Source organism: Megalobrama amblycephala, linkage group LG12, assembly GCF_018812025.1.
Source record: "Megalobrama amblycephala isolate DHTTF-2021 linkage group LG12, ASM1881202v1, whole genome shotgun sequence".
NCBI lineage: Eukaryota > Metazoa > Chordata > Actinopteri > Cypriniformes > Xenocyprididae > Megalobrama > Megalobrama amblycephala.
Window position 1 is genome coordinate 1,005,001 of NC_063055.1, and position 22,463 is coordinate 1,027,463.

The window sequence follows — 22,463 nt, forward strand, 5'->3', positions numbered from 1 at the left end:
TTCAGCAGTGTGTTTTTCCAGCAGTCATTTCAGTCAACATCACCATGATTGATTCAGGTTCTTGATCGGATCGGATCAGTGAAATATTACGAACACAGAGAAGTGCCGTTCTGTATTTGCTTCAAGCTGTTTTATCAATCTATGGTGCATGTATGAGCAGATATGAGTCTCACGAGACCAACAAATCCATGGTTAGATCCTGGATTTACAATGACAGGCAGAAGCGTCCTTCAGTGCGTCTTTGGCTCAGATTTGGGGCTGGTCCTGATCCTGTAGCGTCTGGCAGGAGTTCAGACATTTTTGGGGCTTTTTCCACCCTGTTTTGGGGGAATTGAATGTTGAAGCATGTAATAATTCCTGGAATGGATGTTGAGGAAAACTGACCACCAGTGAAATCCAAAAAAATTCACATTTTCTAAATGCATATTGTAAACAAATCATCAATGCATTCTTAATGCATAATTTTAATCAAAAAATGACAACTGGACCTTCTAATTTTGAATGTCACGCCCACATCTCATCATCCATTGATTCACAGACTTCTTTGTACCGATGGTAGGATAGAAGTGAACACTGCTGTGAGTCAGTATTAGTGTTGTTTAGCTTCATGTCCACTCGGCTGTTCTTGTTAATTTCAGCATCTTTCAGACACACTCTGAGCCCGAGGCCGCGGTGAACACACTGATGCTGCTGAAGCTTTTTACCATGAATTTGGGTCATGAAAGCTGCTCTGCTGTCCCACGGAGCTGAGGTGCTCACCTGCCCCGCGGCACGCCCTCGGTGCTAATCATTAGAGGCTGTCAGACGCCCCGGGCGGTGCGGGTCAGAGGGGCTCGCTCACCCACGGCCCGCCCCGAGCTGACTGCGTCCAGGTGACAGATACGGCAGGACGCATGCTGCATATTTACACTGAATATATTTGTGTTTTTTGAGTAGTTGTGTTTCATGGGTGCTGGTTTACACACTTACTGCATTTTTTGCTGTTTGCTGTATTGCTGTTTTTAGGCAAAAAATGCAGTATGAATGGGAAGACAGCAGTATGGTTGTGTATACGGCCTAATCCGAACTGTTGTGCAATGTCGTGTTGTTAAAACCACATTAACCCTTTAAGACCGGATGGAGCGCCGGCGCTCCTGTTTGCATGTCTCTGTTTAAGAGCCAATAAAAACTGAACCCTTATGGGTAGCACAATAATTCTTTGTGCACACAAAACCAGAGACTTTACATGTTCAGAACAAGCCTCCAACATGCTTCTGTTACATTGTTGTATATATATATATATATATATATATATATATATATATAGTGCACACATACACAAACACACACATTATACTGTAAATTCCATGTTTAAAATTGCGTTGTGTGATTCCGACATGTGTTGCAAAAATCATAGCGCCCTGTTTTTGGGTGAACTGTCCCTTTAAACGCCACAAATGTTCCCAAATTGTGAGACTGGAGCATGAAATAGTGGCTCAGATCGAGCCAGGCGTATTTCACATGTGTGGTGACGGTGCATGTTTCATTTCTCTTAGCGTGTGTGTGTGTGTGTGTGTTTAATCAGTGCTGGATTAGAGTGTGTGCATCGAGGGAAAGCGTGTGTGTGTTTTAAATTAAAAGCAGCATGCGTTCACTCCAGCCATTGAATCAACAGCACAGGAAATTGAAAACACGGCCGTACGCTTCAGCGCTCAGAGCGGGGCGGATCAGACGGCGGATTTCCACTTCCGCACCAACAACATCACAACCGTCTGCAGCTTAAGACTCACCAACAATACATGAGAGCCCGTGAACGGCCTGATCGGACACCGACGGCTCCGTCTCGCTCACATCAGCCGTGTTAGATCCCTAAAAGCTCCTCGCAGAAGGTGGAAAACCACCGCTGTAATCCACAGTAATTAAAAACGTGATGAGTGCAGAGATGATGTTTATGTGTGTGTGTGTGTGTTACTGTAACCTGCTGTAATACTGATTCAATATCCCTGTGCTTTAGACACTGGATTTACTATCTGAAGTCATGTGATCAACTCTGCGTTTCAGTAGTTTTGAGTAAAATGAGGAATATTGGTAACACTTTAGCTCTCATTTGTTAACATTAGTTAATGCATTAGCTAACAATGAACAATATATATTTTAAAACATTTATTAGTCTTTGTCAGTGTTAGTGAGTGAAAATATAATTGTTTATTGTTCATGTCACAGTGTATGAACTAACAAATACAGCCTTTGACTGTAATAATGTATCAACATTAGGATTAATTAATGCTGTAGAATTATTGTTCATTGTTAGTTCAGGTTAACTAATGTTAACAACCTTGTGGTGAAGTGTTTCTGAATTAATAAATGATGACGGCTAGTGTTAACTTTTTAATTGAGTCCTGTTAGTTTTGATCATATTTAGTCAAACTACAGTCTAAAAAATACTGGGTTAAAAACAACCCAAGTTGGGTTGAAAATGGACAAATCCAGGGAATGTTGTTTTAACCCTGCGATTGGGTTGTTTTGACCCTGAGATTGGGTTGTTTTAACCCAGGGATTGGGTTGTTTAGACCCAGCAATTACCCAGCGATTGGGTTGTTTTGACCCTGTGATTGGGTTGTTTTGACCCAGCGATTGGGTCGTTTTAACCCAGCGATTGGGTCGTTTAGACCCAGTGATTGGGTCGTTTAGACCCAGCAAATGGGTCGTTTTAACCCTGCGATTGGGTTGTTTAGACCCAGCAATTACCCAGCGATTGGGTTGTTTTGACCCTGTGATTGGGTTGTTTTGACCCAGCGATTGCGTCGTTTTAACCCAGCAATTACCCAGCGATTGGGTTGTTTTGACCCTGCAATTGCATCATGTTAAACCAGTGATTGGGTCGTTTAGACCCAGCAAATGGGTCGTTTAGACCCAGCAATTACCCAGCTTTTGGGTTGTTTAGACCCTGCGATTGGGTCGTTTTAACCCTGTGATTGGGTTGTTTAGACCCAGCGATTGGGTCGTTTTAACCCTGCAATTGGGTTGTTTTGACCCAACAATTGGGTCATTTTAACGCTGCGATTGGGTTGTTTTAACCCTGCGAATGGTTCATTTTGACCCAGCGATTACCCAGTGATTGGGTCGTTTTTAATCCAGTGAATGGGTCGTTTTAACCCAGCAATTAGGTCGTTTAGACCCTGCGATTGGGTCGTTTTAACACAGTGGTTGGGTTAAATGTTTGCCCAACCTGGTGGGTAGTTTTATTTAACTCAACTATTGTTTAAAAATTACTGTATTTCTTGATTAAAATGAAAAAAAATATGTTAGAAAAAAACATATGTTTAATAAATAATAATTAAGCAAACATTTAATAAATTTCTTATTATTAAATGTTCACTGTTTGATTATTATTGTTGCCTCTAGTAATTATGTGTCTGATTTTTAATTTCCAACATATTTTGGGTTCATTTTAAGCCAGACATAAAGTCATTTTTAATCAATAGTTGAGTTAAATAAAACTACCCAGCAGGTTCAGCAAACATTTAACCCAACTGCTGGGTCAAAAATATCTCATTTGCTGTGTAAAAACAACCCAATCACTGAGTTTGCCCATTTTCAACCCAACTTGAGTTGTTTTTAACCCAGCATAACCCAGTGTATGTTTTTTGTTTAGTCACGTTTAGTCTATTTTAATCTAGTTTTAGTCTTGTATAATGGTTAAACTGATCAATTATTTTGCTCAAAACTGTAATCTTGATTGTTTTCATTTGAGGAATTTGATCAGAATTATTGCACTTTGACCTGTAAACACACATCAAGCCCATGTCAGCTCACACACACGGTTTATTTTACTCATCTCCTCTTTCGTCAAATATTGCATGTTAAACGACAGTGGTGTCGTCGTCTTGTTTTAGTGATTATAAAAAGGTCGTCAGCTAACATTAATGAAATGTGTGAGTGTTTGTCATACTGAGATGAACCGTGTTTTCCTGAAACTTCAGCTGCAGTCGGAACTGATTTATTCATTTCAAAGCTGCAGTGAAGCTGTAAGTCAGACGGGTTAAGCAGGTAATCAAAGACGTCACCGTCTGACAGAAATGAAATGAATCGAGTCTCTCGCTCTCTGCCATATTGAGCCTTTCAAACGGAAATGAATTAAGTTATTAAAAAGACATGACAATCAAACAATAGGTGCTCCAACAACCCGGTCAAACAATCTGGAGATTAAATGTATTTTCATTGGGCGTGACAGCGTCTCGAGCGCCTTCAGTTTGATCAGAATCAGCGTGAATTAATCATTTTAAACGTCTGAAGAATGAAGAAGTCAAATGAAGCGTGTGCATTTAGACGAAGCGAAACACTTCAGATGAACAAATATGAGTGAAAAACACTAGAATAGAGCGGCCGCTGTGATCAATGATCAGCGAGACGTTCACCTTTATCGATCGCCGAGGAAATTCTCCAGTTTACTTGCAGAAATGAAATTATCCGCACGTCTCGTCAGCTCAGACTGATGTCAGAGAAGGTGAGCAGTCGTTTTCCTCTGGCGTTTGTCGTTTAGTTTCTCTCGGTCCGTTTATTGTCAGAGGAAGAGTGACACGCACTAACGTATTTCTGTCATTTCTAATGGTGTTTTGACGAGCGACTGACCTTTCCCGCACGGATCAGACAGGCTGTCCGGGAACATCTTCACGCTGAGCTTCTTTCACATGTGTCTGACGCTCATTTAATGACGGGATCGTGTGTATGTGGCGTGTGTGTGTGTTCACACACACTGAGTTTGAGCTGTTTTCTTACTGACGTCCTTCCAGTGTTTTACAGCACACATGCATCTATTTCTGACGCAGAAAACACTTATTTTTGAATATCTTTGCAACATTAATTTTGCCACTGACTAACATAGACACACAATGCAAATCAAAAGTTTGGAATAATTTGGATTTTTTTTTATTGTTTCTGAAAGAAACTGCATTTATTTGATCAGAAATACAGTAAAAAATTGAAAATATTTTACAATTTGAAGTAACTGCTTTCTGTGTGAATATATAGTAAAGTGTAATTTATATTCAGTGATCAAAGCTGAATTTTCAGCATCATTACTCCAGTCTTCAGTGTCACATGATCCTTCAGAAATCATTCTGATATGATGATTTGATGCTCAAGAAACATTTATGATTATTGTCAGTGTTGAAAACAGTTGTGCTGCTTCATATTTCTGTGGAAATGTGAACTACTTAAGATTAAATTAAATTAATTAAATTACGCTACACTACATTACATTAAATTAAATAATAAATGTATTATTTAAATAAATTACAACCTAAAATCTAAATTAAATTAAATGAATATAAATTAAATAAAAAATGAAATAAATTAAATATTTAAATCTAAATTAAAATATTTATTTAAATATTTAATATATTTAAATAATATAAATATATAATATATAAATATTTATTTAAATATTTATAATCTAAATTAAATTAATTTAAATGCAATTAAAATTAAATAATACATTATAACCTAAAATCTTGAAATTAAAATGAATTTAAATGAAATAAATTATATATTTAAATAAATTATAACTATAATCTAAATAAAATAAATTTAAATCAAATTTAAATTAAATAATAAATTATAACCTAAAATCTAAATTAAATTATTTTAAATGAAATAATAAATAAATATTCAAATTAAATATTTAAATAAATTATAACTATAATCCAAATAAAATAAATTTAAATCAAATTGAAATTAAATAATAAATTATAACCTAAAATCTAAATTAAATTATTTTAAATGAAATAATAAATAAATATTCAAATTAAATATTTAAATAAATTATAACTATAATCTAAATAAAATAAATTTAAATCAAATTGAAATTAAATAATTATAACCTAAAATCTAAATTAAATCAATGAAAATAAATGAAATCAATGAAATCAAATTAAATAAATGAAATAATAAATAAATATTTAAATTAAATATTTAAATAAATTCAAACTATAATCTAAAGTAAATTAAATGAATTAAATTCAAATTAAATAATAAATTAATCATTTAAATAAATTGTAACTTAAAATCTAAATTAAATTAAATGAATTTAAAATAATAATAAATTAAATATTTAAATAAATTGTAACTACAATCTAAATTAATTAAATTATAACCTAAAATCGACATTAAAATAAATTAAATAATAAATTAAATATTTAAATAAATTAAAACTATAATCTAAATGAAATTAATTAAATGAAATTAAATAATAAAATAAATATTTAAATAAATTATAACCTAAAATCAAAATTAATTAAATTGTTTTAAATTAAATAATAAAGTAAATATTTAAATAAATTAAAACTATAATCTAATTTAATTTAAATGAAATTAAATAATGAATTAAACATTTAAATAATTCATAACTTAAAATCTAAATTAATTAAATTGTTTTAAATAAATAATAAAATAAATATTTAAATAAATTATAACCTAGAGTTTAAATTAAATTAGATAATCAAATATTTTAATATATTATAACCTAAAACTTAAATAAAATAAAATAAATATTTCAATAAATTATAACATAACATTCATACTGACGTTGGTTAAGCGTGAAACAGATGTTCTAGTCATGAGTAACTCGTTCTGCCTTGAAAATTAAAGCCAGATGTTCCTCGTAACTGTCAACCACATTTAATTATCGTCAGTTTAAAACTTTACTGTGTTCCTGAAATATAATTGTAACTCATTAAAATATTTGTAAATATTCTGTAACTCTCCTGTTGGCTTAACCAGTGGATTAGCATGAAATATGATGTACAGTATCATAAATAATTCTCACTCATTTTGTTCTTACACTTTTAAACAAAGGACATTTATGATAGTTTTGTTCACTTTTCATGTTTTAAAGTGTCTCTAGAATATATTTTTGCGTCATTCATCTGTAGTTTGATATCAGCACAACTCTTTCTGTTTGTTCTGAATAAATCGCAGCGGTAAAAGACCGTCGGCGTCCCGGCAGCTCCCAATTACACGCCTGATTAAAATGCTCAGCGGTCGACTCCGTTTTAATGGCTAATGTTTATTCAAACGCTTTTATTCTGCTTTCCTAAATATATATATATTTTTAGAAATAACTCTCCAAAAACAATAACACAATCAGAACATGTTCAAGGTCAGTGGCTCACCGCTGCGCCGCAGACACGCGCTGAATGCTGAGTTTCTTAATTAGCGGCGCGGTGTTAATTGATAAATATTCCCCGCGGCAGCATTAAGAGGCAGTGTGTGGGTGTTTGACTCGCGTGACACACGGCCTGATGGGAGAGAGAGAGACTGGACTAATGAGACACACTTCACACTGACCTCTGCTTCACACTCACACACACACACACACACGTTTAGACGCGTCTCAGTGTGTGTTTGGATGAATACACTTCTGTGAATATAGAAAACATGCATGACAACAGTTTAATGTTGCACCTGTTTAGTGGCGCTATTTGAACTAACAGTCCATGATTGACAGTCGAATCAATTCTTTCTTGACATACGAGCGGTTTTGTTCGTTAAGCTTGTGCTTTTAAAAACCCCATGAAACAAATATTTTATTTTTATGGTTTTGAGCTCATCTATATGTTAATGCACTCCTAAGAGTTGAGAAATATTGATGACAGCATCTTGCTCTCAAGGGCTTATCGTCCAATCAGATTCTCTCTATGAGATTGTTCCTATTATTAATATACCAGCAGACCTCTGACTACAGGCAGAAAGTAGAAAATATTTTGATATTAAAATAATATAATATTTAAAGTAAACATTTTATTCATAAATAACTAAATAAAATTGGAATAAATATATCTAAATGAATATATAAATAAAATTAATAAAAATTAAAATTAAATAATAAATTAAACATTCAAAATAATTTGACTATAATCTAAATTAAATTAAATGAATTAAATAGTAAATTAAATATTTAAATAAATTATAACCTAAAATCAAAATTAAATTAAATTATTTTAAATTAAATGATAAATTAAACATTTAAATAAATTATAATCTAAAATCAAAATTAAATTAAATTAAATTATTTTAAATTAAATGATAATTTAAATATTTAAATAAAATATAACCTAAAATCTAAATTAAATTAAATAATAAATGAAACATTTAAATAAATTATAACCTAAAATCTAAATTAAATTATATAATTATTTAAATATTGAAACAAATTTAAATAAATAAACTTTTAATTAATTTATTTGTATTATTAATTTAAATTAAATTAATAATTATAAATATTTGAATACATTATAAATATTTAAATACATATTTTATTTATACAATCTAAAACCTGTTTTATATTAAAATAAAATATTTAAAATAAACAATGTATATATATATATATATATATATATATATATATATATATATATATATATATATATATATATATATATATAAAACCAATTGGAAAAATAATAATAAAAAAAATTCATAGAAAAATATATACATACATATACACGCATATATAACCTATTGGATATTAAAATAAAATACAATTAAATAAATGAATAAATAAATAAATAAAATATATTTTTAATTTATATATAATAAAATGTAATTTATTTAATTTAATTTTAATATATTTGATGTATTGTGTGTGTGTGTGCGTGTGTGTCTGTATTTATTTATTTATATATTATAAATACAAACAAACATCACTGTACGTATTACTCAGATTGACTGTAAATGTGCTTGTTTCTATCTGATATTTTTATTTATATATTTACTTTTTTCTCCACAAATTAGATTGTGTAATTTGTCACAGAGATTCCCAAACATTTTCCTCAGCCGAACCCCTCCGAGCTCAGATATTTTCTTGAAATCTGCTTAATGTTTTAAGTGAATATATCAGTGTTAATGGTCACATGACATGCAGGTAAACAAATAAAATATTTTCTGTTGTATCTTTTTTTTTCAGCAATTGTTTCATGAATGAAATCAATAATTGTGTAAATTATTAATTATCCATTTTACTTTGACATTTTGATCTCTGTGAGCTCTGTACATATTGACCCCTCAGAAGAGAGATCATGTGACCATGCAGGAGGCGTTTGAGTTGTAACGACTCCATATTGTTCCTCCTCCGATGTCATTATCGGCTCCTCTCATCCGTCTTGTAAACGACGCTGGCTTGTTCAGCATGTAAACACCTGCATCTCTGCCGTCCCGCGAGTAGATGGACGCGAGCACAATTAGCCTGATTGATCACCGTCCCGCTGACCCGCACACGCTCGCCTCCATCCATCTCATTGATAAAGCACGGCGAATTAGACGACCGTCTTTATTTGTTTTCACCTCCCATAATGCCTTTCTTCATGGTGGGTGGCAACAGGCAGAGATTTGAGCCGAAAACGGCCGATCAGCACTTTTGACACCCCGCTGCGGACGCTTTATAGACTCACATTTGCAGGAGAAAATTGGCTGTTAGAACGGCCTCCTTGTTACGAGCCAAAATAAAGTAATGAGAATGAATCGGCCTCGCGGTCTGATCCTGAGGGCGTGCTGCGATCCATCCCTCCTGACGGGAAGAAGAGCGCTTCTCACTCTCAGGAGCTCCGTGACCACGTGTGCAATATTCAGATGGAGAGCGCCGTTGTTCTGGAGACGGATGATCTTTACTCGCGTAAGAAAGCTCTGTGAAGATCTTCTGCGTTCAGCGATCTGTGAGGACAGACTTATTCTGTTTCGGCTCCTGCTCTTTATTGAATGTTTGTTCTGAAGAGTTGAGTGTCGTGAATCTCATGTCCTGTCGAGAAATGTCACCTCACAATCAAAAGAAATAAGTTGGATAAAGAACATGAAGGCAATGTTTGGGATCATTGATAATTTAGGGTTTTTTCGGCATCGTTTTATTTTCATGATTTCATTAAATTCTCATTAAATCATCAGTGCAGTACATCATGAAGTCTGTTCGTTCGTTCTTTTGTTTGTTCCTGTGTTCGCTCATTCATTCTTTCATTCATTCGTTCATTCATTCATTTGTATTCATTCATCCGTCCGTCCATCCATCATCCATCCATCCATTCATTTATACATTTGTATTCATTAATTCATTCGTTCATTCATCCCTCCATCATCCATCCATCCATTCATCCATTCATTCATTCATACATTCCTACATTTGTATTCATTAATTAATTTGTTCATTCATCCCTCCATCCATCATCCATCCATTCATTCATTCATTCATTCATTCATACATACATACATTTGTATTCATTCATTCATTCATTCATTCATTCATTCATTTATATTCATTTGTATTCATTCATTCACCCATCCATCCATCCATCATCCATCCATTCATTTGTTTGTATTCATTCATTCATTCATTTGTATTCATTTGTATTCATTCATTCATTCATTCATTCATTTGTATTCACTTTCATTCATTCATTCATTAATTAATTCCTTCGTTTGTATTCATTCATTCGTTCATTTGTATTCATTCATTTGTATTCATTCATTCATTCATGTATGTTCATTTTTCTATTCATTCATTCATTTGTATTGTCATTTGATCATTTGTATTCATTCATTCATTTGTATTCATTCATTCATTCATTCATTCATTCATTCGTATTCACTTTCATTCATTCATTCATTCATTCATTTGTATCCATTAATTTGCATTCATTCCTTTGTATTCATCCATCCATCTATCCATTAATTTGTATTCATTAATTTGTAATAATTTGTATTCATTTATTTAGTCATTCATTTGTTTATTGTTTGTTCATTAATTCGTTCATTTGCATTCATTCATTCATTCATCGTTTTTGTTCGTTCATTCATTCATTCATATTCATTCATTCATTCATTTGTATTCATTCATTCCTTCATTTGTATTCATTCATTCCTTCATTCGTTCGTTCGATCATTTGTATTCATTCATTCATTCATTTGTATTCATTCATTCATTCATTCATTCATTCATTTGTATTTATTCATTCATTCATTTATTCGTATTCATTCATTCATTTGTATTCATTCATTCATTCATTTGTATTCATTCATTCATTCCTTTTGTATTCATTCATTTATTCATTGTTCGTTCGTTCATTCGTTTGGCCATTTGTATTTGTTCATTTTTCTATTCATTCATTCATTCATCCATTCATTTGTATCCATTAATTTGCATTCATTCATTTGTATTCATCCATCCATCTATCCATTAATTTGTATTCATTAATTTGTAATAATTTGTATTCATTTATTCAGTCATTCATTCGTTTATTGTTTGTTCATTAATTTGTTCATTTGCATTCATTCATCGTTTTTGTTCGTTCATTCATTCATTCATTTGTATATATTATTCATTCATTCATACAACAGTTAAATTTTTTGCATTGTTTTATTTTCATCACAATTAAACACATTTACCTCTAATTCTCTTTAAATCTCATTAAGTTAATGCATAATTTATTTGTTTGTTCTTTTGTTCTTCATATGTTCGTTCGTTCGTTCGTTCTTTTGTTCGTTCATTCATTTGTTTGTTTGTATTCATGCATACAACATAGCAGTATGTGTTTATTAAGTCAATAATGCATCATAAAAATAATGCACCAATGCAAATATTCTTAACATTAAGGCTTCTTGACCTTGTGTAAAATGTAATTTCTAATTTTTGCTTTTCTATTGTTTTTTGTTTTTGTGTGCGGGTAAAATATGACTTGTACATATTTCCATTCATTCAGTCATAAAAACAAATGATCATTGTCATAATTTAGGAATGTTGATTAGATGGAAATAAAGGTGCATGAACACGTAAACGGTATGAATTATTGCTCTGGGCTCTTTGACATGCTGAATATTGGCTGCAGTTTATTCTCGTCTCTGTTCAGAGCTGAATTCACGTTCCAGAGCATTAAAACTAGGAGTCTGAATCCGCATTACTGACCACTGCTGTTTTATTGAGTTCACGGTGTCAAAGTAAAGAGCACGAGCTGCCAAACCTCTCCGAGTGTTTCTGAGGGTGTTTGTAGAGTCATGGGTCTAAAGAAGTGCCCTTCCCATCAGTCCAGATGGATTAATGTCCTGCCAGAGGTCAGGGAGATATCAGATACACCAGCAGAAGCTTGTAGAAACCCTGCTTCTCCACATTCCCCTGATATCTGCGGCTGGAGTCGTCACTGCAGAGGTCACGGGCCTGAGGAAGAGCCGAGACATGAAAGAGACTCGGGCTTAAGATGGATGAGACGGCGGTGTAATTCCTCACCCGGAGTTCTCCATCTTACTCGGATTCGCCCGGACGACCTTTAAGATAGAAGTTAGCAAAACCTGCATGATAAACGTGCCGAAAGAAGATTCATGTTCGGAGCGAGTCTGTTTTTCACATCACTCCAGACGGGTTTGAAAAGGCTCTTTGCGTGCCGTGTGTCTCTTTAAGGGGCTTTAAATAAACCCGGCTGACTGTGCCGGGGAAGGTTTGCCAGAATAATCATTTTTAAGTACTAAGTTAAATGTTATGGGCGGCGGTTAACCTCTGACCCGGTGCGGGTGACCGAGAGGCCGGCCCGCTGAGATGGTGCTTCACTTATTGAATTTGTTCAACCATTAGTCGCATCAGTTCAGTTTGATCATCACAGATTTGATTTTCTTCCGTATTGTTGGAGGAATCTGATTAAACGCGTCTTCCTTTTGCATAAGGTCAAAGGTCAAAGTGAGGACACAAACTTGATTGGATGCAAGCTTGAGAAAAAGTTGTTTTATCTGTTTAATAATTCAGTGCTATATTATTATGTTTAATAATATAATTAAAATATTATATTACAATTAAAATACATTTATTTTAATATACAGTAATATATATATCTATAATATTAATGTATATTTTAATATATATATATATATATATATATATATATATATATAGGGTAAAACGGGGCTAAAGGCACACCTTGAGAGAAAATGTGCTTTTGAGTACTCTCAAAGTGTATGATTACAGGAAAAATATATATGTTTGTATTGGCAATTGATGGAGCAGCAGATTTTGTGTGAAAATAAATCATAAAAGTGGTTAATTTTGTTTAAATATCTTATAAATGTATGAGGTGGTGAGGGGGGCTAAAAGGCACACAGTGTTGATACAAATACTTCACCTAAAATAATGTTTTTAATAATGACTAGGTTAGTACTTGTCTAAAAGAATCTCTTTAGAGTTATATGTTAATATAAAAATATATTTTAAAAAATACAGAAACAAAATTACTTTAAAGATTCTGAAAGCATTGAAGGAGATCCCATAATATTTATTATAGATTTAATAGTAGAAACAAAAAATTATATTTTATTATATGATTAATGTAATATTTTTTAAATGTGATTGTTTCATTATAAATATTTGATATATGATATTTGCTATGTGAATCTAACCATGTCATATCAACAAATGGAAAAGTCAGTAAACTATGTATTATCATGTTAATTATTGTGCTTTTTGCCCCAACAGCAGCAGCGCTTTTTACCCCAAATACCATACTTTTACATATTCTTCTGTTATTGAAGAACTGTTGCTTGAATTACCTTGAACAAAACTGAAAATCATTAAGAAGACCTTTGTCTGAAAATATAAACAGTAATTTAATCGATTCTCATTTGCTACTTAAATCAACAACATTTTTAAAAAACATCAAATATTAGATCAAACTACCTCAGAATCAACTTTGTGTTGCTGCCCACGATCGCGTCAAAGATCAGACAAATTTACACTTTATTTTAGAAAGCGGATATTTAGGAAAGTGCTGCGGCAAGTTTTGTGCCATCTAGTGGTTTAGAGGAGAATAATTCCAAAGGCGCCTTTTGCCCCGTTCTACCCTCTCTCTCTCTCTCTATATATATATTTATATATATATATATATATATTTATGAATGTGTATATATTCATGTTATTCATTTGTATCCATTAATTACTTATTTAATTTGTATTAATTAATTAATTTATTCATTTATTTGTATGTTTATTCATTCATTCATTCATTTGTATCCATTAATTCATGCATTAATATTCATTCATTCATTTGTATTCATTCATTCATTTGTATTCATTCATTCATTCGTTCATTCATTTTCATTCATTTATTCATTCATTCATTCATTCATTCATTTGTATTCATTCATTCATTCATTTGTATTCATTCATTCATTCATTCATTCGTTCATTCATTTTCATTCACTCATTCATTCATTCATTCATTTTCATTCACTCATTCATTTCTTCATTTGTATACATTCATTCATTCATTCATTCATTTGTATCCATTAATTCATGCATTAATTTTCTTTCATTTTCATTCATTCATTCATTCATTCATTTGTATTCATTCATTCATTCATTCATTTGTATTCATTCATTCATTCATTCATTCGTATCCATTAATTCATGCATTAATTTTCTTTCATTTTCATTCATTCATTCATTTGTATCCATTAATTCATTTTCATTCATTCATATCCATTAATTCATTTTCATTCATTCATTCATTCATTCATTCATTCATTTGTATCCATTAATTCATGCATTAATTTTCTTTCATTTTCATTCATTCATTCATTCATTCATTCATTCATTTGTATTCATTCATTCATTCATTCATTAATTTGTATTCATTCATTCATACATTCATTCATTTGTATCCATTAATTCATGCATTCATTTTCTTTCATTTTCATTCATACATTCATTCATTTGTATCCATTAATTCATGACTTAATTTTCATTTCTTTCATTCATTCATTCATTCGTATCCATTAATTCATGCATTAATTTTCTTTCATTTTCATTCATTCATTCATTCATTCATTCATTTGTATTCATTCATTCATTCATTCATTCATTCATTCGTATCCATTAATTCATGCATTAATTTTCTTTCATTTTCATTCATTCATTCATTTGTATCCATTAATTCATTTTCATTCATTCATATCCATTAATTCATTTTCATTCATTCATTCATTCATTTGTATCCATTAATTCATGCATTCATTTTCTTTCATTTTCATTCATTCATTCATTCATTTGTATTCATTCATTCATACATTCATTCATTTGTATCCATTAATTCATGCATTCATTTTCTTTCATTTTCATTCTTACATTCATTCATTTGTATCCATTAATTCATGCCTTAATTTTCATTCATTCATTTATTCATTCATTCATTCATTTGTATCCATTAATTCATGCATTAATTTTCTTTCATTTTCATTCATTCATTCATTTGTATCCATTAATTCATTTTCATTCATTCATTCATTCATTTGTATTCATTCATTCGTTTTCATTTATTCATTCATTCCATGAAAGATTCAAAAGTTATAGTTATAAAGTTATATAGGTTTAATTTTTCAGTTCTATATTATATTATTATATTATGCAGTAATATGTTATAATGTTTAGTATAATTTCAATATTATAAATATCATATTATTGTAATTATAACATACATATTATAACCTAAAGTACTTTCTTAATTAATGTTCCTAATCGTATTGTGAATCTTATTGTCATCAATGCACATGAGAAAAAAAGTCTCCTTTTATTGAAATAATAATATCTTACTGCTTTTGAAATGATTTTCCTTTTTTGTTGATGAAATCCAGGCTGTTCATCGTGGAAAATAAGATAAACCAATAATATCATAGTTTCAGTCAAACTCCAGTGCATCAAACTATTTAGCTTTTATTTGTTGTTTTAGTTGTAGTATTTTAGCTCTTTTTAAATTTTAAAATTCAAGTTTTTTTTCATCTAATATTTATATTTTCTTTTATTTCAGTTAATAATAACACTGGTAGTAGGTCATTCAGGTATTCCAGCAGGTTTCTGCATTAATGTCTTATTATTATTATAGTTTCTGCCCGATGATGATTTTATTCTGTGCTTCATTTTTATTCCTCTGTGTTTCAGGTGACGGATAAATCGGTGCAGGCGTTTGCGGAGAACTGTCCCGAGCTGCAGTTCGTGGGCTTCATGGGCTGTTCGGTCACGTCGCAGGGCGTCATTCACCTCACCAGGGTAAGAGACGCTCACACCGCCCCATCCGTCCCTCGAGTGCTCGTGAGTGCTGTGAATCGTGCCGTTTGAAGCGACTCACCTGCTCGTCGGCAGTAACGAGCGTCTTTGATGAAACCGCGCATTCAAACGCTTCCCTCCAACTTCACAAAGACAAGTTATTTTTATTTTGCCTTCACTTTTAAATCTCATTAATGTGTAATGAGGTGAATCGTAAAATGTTGAAGATCCAACGCTCCCTGCTGTTTGCACATTAGCATACTAATGAGAGAAAGTTATCTTCAACACACCGGCACAGCTATAGAGCTGCTGTAATTGCCTGTATGGAAATTATGAGGTAATGATATTCTTGATTTTTATTTATTTATTTATTTATTTAAATTTTGTTGGCCTTATTTTTTTTTTTTATGAACACATGACCCACAGTTTTACTCCCAAACTAAGTTATCTAGTTGTATTTCAAATGAAATAGTTGTCTACTGTATAGTGTCATGTATGACAAATTAAAACTGAAAGATTCAGTTCAAAAGAATCATTTGTCTTTATTAAAGTTTATTAAAAACAATTGTTTCTTTTGAACTAAATCTTTTATAGGTTATTTAAACCAATATGGGTTAATTTAAACACATAGCACATTATTTGTGTTGTTTATGAACACGTGACTCACAGAATGAAATGCTAGTCACGTATGACTGCTAGATGACAAAATGAATCGAATGAATTCTGATCATTTGAAAGATTCAGTTCAAAAGAATCACTTGTTTTTACTAAACCTAAATGAGTACAATACATTAAAAACCAATGATTCTTTTGAACTGAATCATTTATACATAATTTAATTCAATATGTTAAGTGGAATCCCTTAATTTTACTCTTATATAACATATATTTTGTCATTTATGAACACATGACCCACAGTTTTACTCCCAAACTTAGTTGTTTAGCTGTATTTGGACTGAAATACTAGTTTACTGCATTGTATGTAATCTGACAAATGAATCAAATTAATTCTAATTATCATTTGAAAGATTCAGTTCAAAAGAATCACTTGTTTTTACTAAACTTAAATGAGTGCAATGCATTAAAAACAAATGATTCTTTTGAACTGAATCTTTTATGCATTATTTAATCCAATATGTCAAGTGAAATCACTTAATTTTACTCTTACTATTTCCGCCACATACGTAACACATATTTTGTGTTGTTTATGAACATGTGACCCACAGTTTTACTCCCAAACTAAGTTCTCTAGTGTTCAGTATTTAAATGTAATTACATTTTTAATATCTTTATTGATTAATGATGTCACAGCTCTTGATCGTCTGCTCAAATGAATCGAGAATAATGTGTCTTTTTCAAAATGGAAGGTCGGTTTGAGCACAGTGCATTATGGGATACGGTGTAGTACAAAAAAAAAAAAAAAATAAATTTTATTATTAGAAATTTAAGTATTCATTAATATTTTGAATTAGCTTTTATATTTTCAAAATATTTATATATAATATTATATATAATTAATATTTTATATATACAGTATATTTCTATTTATCGTTCATTTTAGTAATTTTAGTACTTCAGCTTTTTTTTTTTAATTTTCTTGTAAGTTTTTAAAGTTTTCCATCTAATATTTACATTTTATTTAATTTCAGCTTTATTTTAATTAATGTAAAACATTTTTTCATCATTTTAGTTTGTTAACAGTAACATCCAGGTATTCCATACATGCAAAAATGTGCAAACTAAAATAGTAATATTACAAACTACAAATCTTTGAATAAGTTTAAAAAGAATCAGTTCAAAGGAATCATTTGTGCAGTGATTCGGTGGTCATCTAGCCGTCATTAGTGACGCTATCACTGGTTTGAGCTGGTTTCTCATGATATATAAAGAGTTCCTGAAGTGATTCTCCGTCTCAACTTTCACGGGAAGCTTCAGGACTGCTGAGTCTCATTTTCCAGCAGTGGGGAGTTGGTAAAGATATCATTACATTATGCGATTCACCTTGTGGCATCAGCAGGCACAATAGTTATTTAAATGAAGTCCCAGCTCAGCCTCGCCGCGCCTCTCCGTCTCTCCTCGGACACACATTTCCATTTCACTCCACTTCAGAGCGCCGAATGTGAAATTAGTCACTTCTCCACCAGAGGGACCGTTTTTATTCAGATCATCAAAGCTTCGGGCCTTTCTCAGGTGTGGATTATATTTATAAAGGCCCAAAGAGAGCTTCTCATGAAATAAATCAATCTCTGCTCCGAGGAAGAGAGGGAAGTGTGCAGAATGTGAGATGATGCCTCTCTAAAACTGAGGAGAACTTCAGAGCACATGACCTGATTCCTTCAGTTTGGCTTTATTACATATTAACTCGTTACATATGAACTCTCCAGATCAATCAGACTTTAATTTGTGTTAAAGACGTGATGAAAAGGAAGTAGCGGCAGATCTTTTCTTCTGTATCGTGACGTACATCTGAGTGTAACGGATTAAAGATGAAGACAAAATGAAGGAGCCATGCTCTGGCTGTTGATTGGATGTTGAGAAGTGGGCGTGGCAGAGAGTGTATGCAGATGAGGGTGAGCTTGCGGGGGTGGAGTTTAACCTTTATAGTGTCTTTGGGGTCTTTGAGTGATATCTTGTTTTTATGTTAGTGTAGAAAAAAAGTCACACTCAGGGTCTTTGGGGTCTCCAGAGACTCCAGGCAAAAAAATGTAATTTTGTAACAAAATAATTGTTTTTTAAAAAAAACAAATGTGATTTTTACTCTGTTTATTAATGTTTTTACTTCATATTTGTGCAGTTTTTAGAGGATTTCTCTTATTTTTTAAATTTATATAAATTTTTTTTTTGAAAAGGTTTTTATACAAAAACCGCTTTTTATGTAAAATTCACTTTATAAAAGACCCACATTTCTAACTTTCATTCATGGGGTTAACATGGATAATTTGACATGGTTTAGTGTGAGATTTTTGCCCATCTTTTGGAAAATGCAGTTTTAAAAGCAAAAAATGATCACTTTATCCAGTAGATGGCAGCAGAGCTCCACTATTTGCTGTTTGACTGACTGAAAGACTCTTTTCACAAGTTTTTTTTCAGTTGGATTCATATCTAAATATTATGAAATCACAATTATGACAATAAAAGCTACTTTTTGTCAAAGTTTAGCATGTTTTTGTACTGAAAAAAAAAAAAATTCAATAATGTTGATTTTGAGGATGAATTCTGTCCATTTTCTCATCATAATGTAACAATATTGAAAAACTGTTTTTTGTTTTTTTTAATTACAAAAAATACTAAACTTTGACAAAAAGTAGCTTTTATTGTCATAATTGTGATTTCATAATATATGAGAGATATTAAATCCAACTGAAAAAAACTTGTGAAAAGAGTCTTTCAGTCAGTCAAATAGCAAATAGTGGAGCTCTGCTGCCATCTACTGGATAAAGTGATCATTTTTTACTTTTAAAACTGCATTTTCCAAAAGATGGGCAAAAATCTCACTCTAAACCATGTCAAATTATCCATGTTATCCCCATGAATGAAAGTTAGAAATGTGGGTCTTTTATAAAGTGAATTTTACATAAAAAGCTGTTTTTGTATAAAAACCTATTAAAAAAATATTTTTTTATTTGTTTATATAAATTTTAAAAGCATGATAAATCTTCCAAAAACTGCACAAATGTGGAGTAAAAACATTAATAAACAGAGTAACATTGAAGAATTATTTTGTTACAAAATCACATTTTGTTGCCTGCGGTCTGAGTGTACAGCCCTAACGAAGACCGCACAAGTTAAGCACACTAAATGACTGGAGAATTCTGCGTTTATGAACAAGCGGTGTTTCCGCTGGATCAGTGTTCCACCGTTACAGTGAGATGTCGGATCTGTAATGGATTAAACGTTCTCTGTACTTCTGTTTCTCTCCTTCTGCGACCCCTGAGTGATTATATAATGCGGCAGCTCCGAGGGTCAAAGGTCAGACCGAGGGGAATTTTCTCTTGAACTGTTTGAAGTCCCGTCTGACCGTCGTCACGGTGATAAATGAGCCGTGTTGATGTCACATCCTGCTGCTGGATCATGTACTAATACGTTTGGAGTTAGAAATGACTTTAATGAGATTTCTATTATTTACACCAGGGCTGTTAAACTCCGCGGCGGGTTCGAACACAACGTCAAATTATGCGAGACGCTTTTTTAATTTGTTTAACCGCCGTCTCCTCTTTAGATAATAAAGCTTTAATAATTAATATTGGTGTAAAACAAACACATTCCCTTCACCGGAGACCTTCAGATCACGTATAGGACAGACTCTGCTGAATTAAGTGTGTTCGTTTCAAGACAGGATTAATGAAAGAGGAAAGAGTTTCGCTTGATAACTTGTCATTTTAATAAGCAAAGAAGCAAAACTGCTGCTTTCGGAGTCTGGTTTAGCTTCGTTTGTGTTTTAACCTTGTAAAGTCCAACACATTAAATAATTTTCAGAAAAATCAATCAATCTGCATCATATTTGATACATCAGGCTTTTATGGCTCATGTAGTGAGAATATGAAGCTCAATGATTATGACACGGCTCTCTGGAATACTTGATTCCGATTGGTCAGTCTGAATAATGACGTCATCACGTCATGTGACTACATGTAAGATAATAAATCACGATAAAATGAAATCAATGCTTCATGTCTATTTATTTATTTACGTCAGTGTGTAATAATTGGAGAATTAAAATATTGAGAAATAATTAACATTTTATACTTTATGCTTATTTTATTATGTGTTAAATTTGATTCATCTCGTCTATTGGACTTCGCCTTTATATATGATGGTATTTCAGTGAACGATTTCATTAAACCTTTCAGTTATAAAAATAATTTTATTCATGCTAGCAAAATACAAATTCATGTTAGCAATGTGCTAAAACATGCTAGCAACATGGTAATTCATATTCGCAATGTGCTAAATAATATTAACAACATGCTAATTCATGGTAGCAATGTGTTAAAACATGCTAATCAACGTTAAATCATGTTAGCAATGTGCTAAATCATGTTAGCAACATGTTAATTCCTACTAGCAAAACATGTTAATTCAGGTTAAAACATGTTAACGATGTGCTAAAACATGTTGCTAGCAACATGGTAATTAATGATAGCAATGTGTTAAACATGTCAATTAATGGTAACAATGTAATAAATCATGTTAGCAATGTGTTAAATCATGTTATCAACATGTTAATTCCTGTTAGCAAAGCATGCTAATTCATGTTATCATGTTAAAACATGCTAGCAAAAGGCTAATAAAGCTAGCAAAGTGTGAAAACATGCTAACAATGTGTTAAAACATGTTAGCAAAATGCGAATAAAGCTATCAACGTGTTGCAACATGCTAACAACATACTAATTCATTTTCGCAATGTTTTAAATAATGCTAGCAACATGTTAATTCCTACTAGCAAAACATGTTAATTCATGTTAAAACATGTTAACAACATGCTAATAAAGCTAGCAATTTGTTTAAATATGTTAACAATGTGTTAAAACATTTTAGCAAAATGTGAAAATATGTTCGCAAAATGCTAAAACATGTTAGCAAACATGTTAATTCATGCTATCAATATGTTAAACACGTTAATTAATGGTAACAATGTGATAAATCATGTTCATGCTAATTCCTGTTAGCAAAACATGCTAATTCATGTTATCACGTTAAAACATGTTAATAAAAACATGCTAATAAAGCTAGCAAAGTGTGGAAACGTGCTAACAATGTGTTAAAACATGTTAACAAAATGCTAATAAAGCTATCAACGTGTTGCAACATGCTAACAACATACTAATTCATTTTCGCAATGTTTTAAATAATGCTAGCAACATGTTAATTCCTACTAGCAAAACATGTTAATTCATGTTAAAACATGTTAACAACATGTTAATAAAGCTAGCAATTTGTTTAAATATGTTAACAATGTGTTAAAACATTTTAGCAAAATGTTAAAATATGTTCGCAAAATGCTAAAACATGTTAGCAAGCATGTTAATTCATGCTATCAATATGTTAAACATGTTAATTAATGGTAACAATGTGATAAATCATGTTCATGCTAATTCCTGTTAGCAAAACATGCTAATTCATGTTATCACGTTAAAACATGTTAATAAAAACATGCTAATAAAGCTAGCAAAGTGTGGAAACGTGCTAACAATGTGTTAAAACATGTTAACAAAATGCTAATAAAGCTAGCAACGTGTTGCAACATGCTAACAACATGCTAATTCATTTTCGCAATGTTTTAAATAATACTAGCAACATGTTAATTCCTACTAGCAAAATATGTTAATTCATGTTAAAACATGTTAACAACATGTTAATAAAGCTAGCAATGTGTTGAAATATGTTATCAATGTGTTAAAACATGTTAGCAAAATGTGAAAAT

At 31.6% G+C, this 22,463-nt stretch overlaps 1 protein-coding gene across 2 annotated transcripts in view; it reads left to right on the top strand.

Moving 5' to 3' along the window:
- Positions 1-22,463, top strand: part of fbxl17 (F-box and leucine-rich repeat protein 17) — a 262,981-nt gene that overhangs the window by 79,125 nt on the left and 161,393 nt on the right. For both annotated transcript variants that reach the window (XM_048211226.1, XM_048211227.1), the window contains exon 6: positions 15,935-16,042. In XM_048211226.1, the coding sequence (XP_048067183.1) occupies positions 15,935-16,042 (108 nt within the window). The remainder of the gene's footprint in view (positions 1-15,934; positions 16,043-22,463) is intronic.